The sequence below is a fragment of the Diabrotica virgifera genome, chromosome 4 (assembly GCF_917563875.1).
Source record: "Diabrotica virgifera virgifera chromosome 4, PGI_DIABVI_V3a".
NCBI classification, from domain to species: domain Eukaryota; kingdom Metazoa; phylum Arthropoda; class Insecta; order Coleoptera; family Chrysomelidae; genus Diabrotica; species Diabrotica virgifera.
The window spans coordinates 175,329,424-175,331,772 of record NC_065446.1 but is presented as its reverse complement, the minus strand read 5'-3'; the positions used below and the strand labels follow the sequence as shown (position 1 = coordinate 175,331,772).

The following is a 2,349-nucleotide window of genomic DNA, read 5'->3' as shown; positions in this document are numbered from 1 at the left end:
CAGAGTTGTATCCAACATTCAAATAAAATTATCGGAGAAAGTGTTGAATTTCAAATTATTAATTTGTGTACTTAAATGTTTTTACCAATTGATCGATATACTGATTATTTTTCAAGTAAACTACCTCGTATTATATATATCTAGTATTTAGAAAAATGTACCTTCACCCTTTTTCCAAAATTAAGATTGGCAAAATAAAATATTTTTTCAGTTACGAAAATAAAAATGTTGCTTTGGTGGATTTACAAGTTTTTTTATTAGCCGTGCTTCGGTTCTTAACAAGTTCGTCAATGAACACTTAATATTAATATATTATACAGTCAGGTCCTAAAGTAACGGATAAATATAATTTTTACGTACTTAATTATAAAGTAGATGAAAACTCCTGAACCAGGTCAATTTTTACACACAAAAATATACGTTCTCAATAAAATCGTTCAACTACCCCTTTAACCCCATAAGGATAATAGCTACTTTTTGAGACATTTACCTAAATGTTTAAAAAGATTCGATGTTACTTTTTTGTCAACCAGATAACAAATATACTAGTCAATCATGACAACTATTTGAATCGAGGACTTTTTTATGTAAGAAATAAAATAACTTCTTTCTTAAGTATCAAGTCCAAAAATCAAAAATATTACATTTCTGAATAGAGAATTGAAAACCCTCTTAAACTCCGTATCACACGCCTTTATTTAAACTTTTTAGATGGGTAGCTATTACCCCTTGGGCGGTTAAGGAGGTAGTTAAATGATTTTATTGAGAAAGTGTATTTTTGTGTATATTTGAGGATTTTTCGTATGCCCTTATAATTTACGTAGAAAATGAATTTATCCGTTATTTTAGGACCTCACTATATAAAAGAAGTTAAATTTGTTCACAATAAAAGTACAAAATTTTTTGTAAGAGGTATATATTTTGTAAAAAAGTAAAAAGCTGTGCAACGAAAGTCGTCGTTGTTACATGGAAAAAGCTTTTGGGGGACATGACACCATCATAAGTTAAAGTAAAACAGGTTAAAATTAGACTGACAGGTATGAAAAAAATAGTTTTTATTTACTTACATGTCACATGCGATGCCACAAAAAGTTACCAATTGGTCTTTTTACTATCATAAATTAAATGATATACTAGCCACTTCAAAAATTCACATTCACTTGGGATCTTCCAATAGGATTTAAAGGTTATTCCAACTCATCGTCATTATCGTTCTCTTCATCACTCTCATCCAAATTAATAATAATTTTCTTCAAGGCTGGGACATTTTTCATGTAATCCTTTTCAATCTTCTTTACATGTTTTATAGCATTTTGATAGTTTTGAGCACTGATATTTTTGAACTCCGTTTTTATTAGTTCGACAACACTTTGGGCATCTTTTGGAGATGTGTTGTTCCTCCGGATATGGTTTATTAACTGAGCCCATAGCAATTCTATGGGATTCAACACACAGTAATATGGAGGTAATCTTAAAACCATATGTCCATTGTTAGTGGCTAATTTATCTACAATATGTTCTTTAGTTACGACTTTTGTATGAAGAACGTGAATTAGTTGATCTTTGGTGTAATGATCCTCAAAATATAGGTCTTCGGCTATTAAAAATTCTTGAATTTCATCCTTTCTACTCTGTTTGGTTGGAATTTTTTTAATGCATCTGGAGTGATATGATGCATTGTCCATAACAATCACGCTATTTGCTTTTAAATTTGGGAGTAATGTATTCTCAAATCACGATTCAAAAAGCGTCCCTTCGATGCCTTGGTGGTAGTCTAGAGAACTGTCTTTAATACTTTTGGAACTCAACAATAACGCATCGTTCACCCATCCATGTTGTCCTCCGCAATGTAATATGCAAATTCGCTTGCCTTTAGAATGAGGTACATCTATTTGGCATTTGCTTAAACCGTTTGCCCAGGCTTTATCTATCGTTTCGTGAGAATCAAACCAAGTCTCGTCCAGATAATAAATTTCTCGACACTCACTGCGGTATTGTAAAATTTTTTCGATATATTCATTCCTCCATTTTATTAGGCGGCTACTTTCCATTATGGTTTGTCTCTTATTGACAGTTTTATATTTAAAACCATTTTTGGTCAAAAGTCGTCCCAGAGTCTTTGTGGAACAATCATAAACCATATGTTTTTCTTTTAATTTTGCCATGATATTGTTTAGGTTAGGCATAATTTTAGCTGCATACATATTATATATTGTCTCACTAATAGGTTCCAAGAGGTAAGGTTGAATTTTTTAAGAGCTTCCCAAATCCTTTCTTGTTTTTCTATATTTCGAACCAGTCTTTATTAAACGGTACACTGTTACACAAGAAATTTTTGTTAATATCGCC

At 31.2% G+C, this 2,349-nt stretch overlaps 1 protein-coding gene across 1 annotated transcript; it reads right to left on the bottom strand.

Annotated features, from left to right (window-relative positions):
• Window positions 1-1,187: 1,187 nt before the first annotated feature.
• LOC126883748 (uncharacterized) lies at window positions 1,188-1,685 on the bottom strand. The gene has a single exon (XM_050649413.1). The coding sequence runs from the start codon at window positions 1,683-1,685 to the stop codon at window positions 1,188-1,190; it is 498 nt and encodes a 165-aa protein (XP_050505370.1).
• Window positions 1,686-2,349: the final 664 nt, after the last annotated feature.

Bases quoted from the DNA above. Each gene is read 5' to 3' on its own strand.
- LOC126883748 (XM_050649413.1), bottom strand. From the start codon at position 1,685: ATGGACAATGCATCATATCACTCCAGATGCATTAAAAAAATTCCAACC.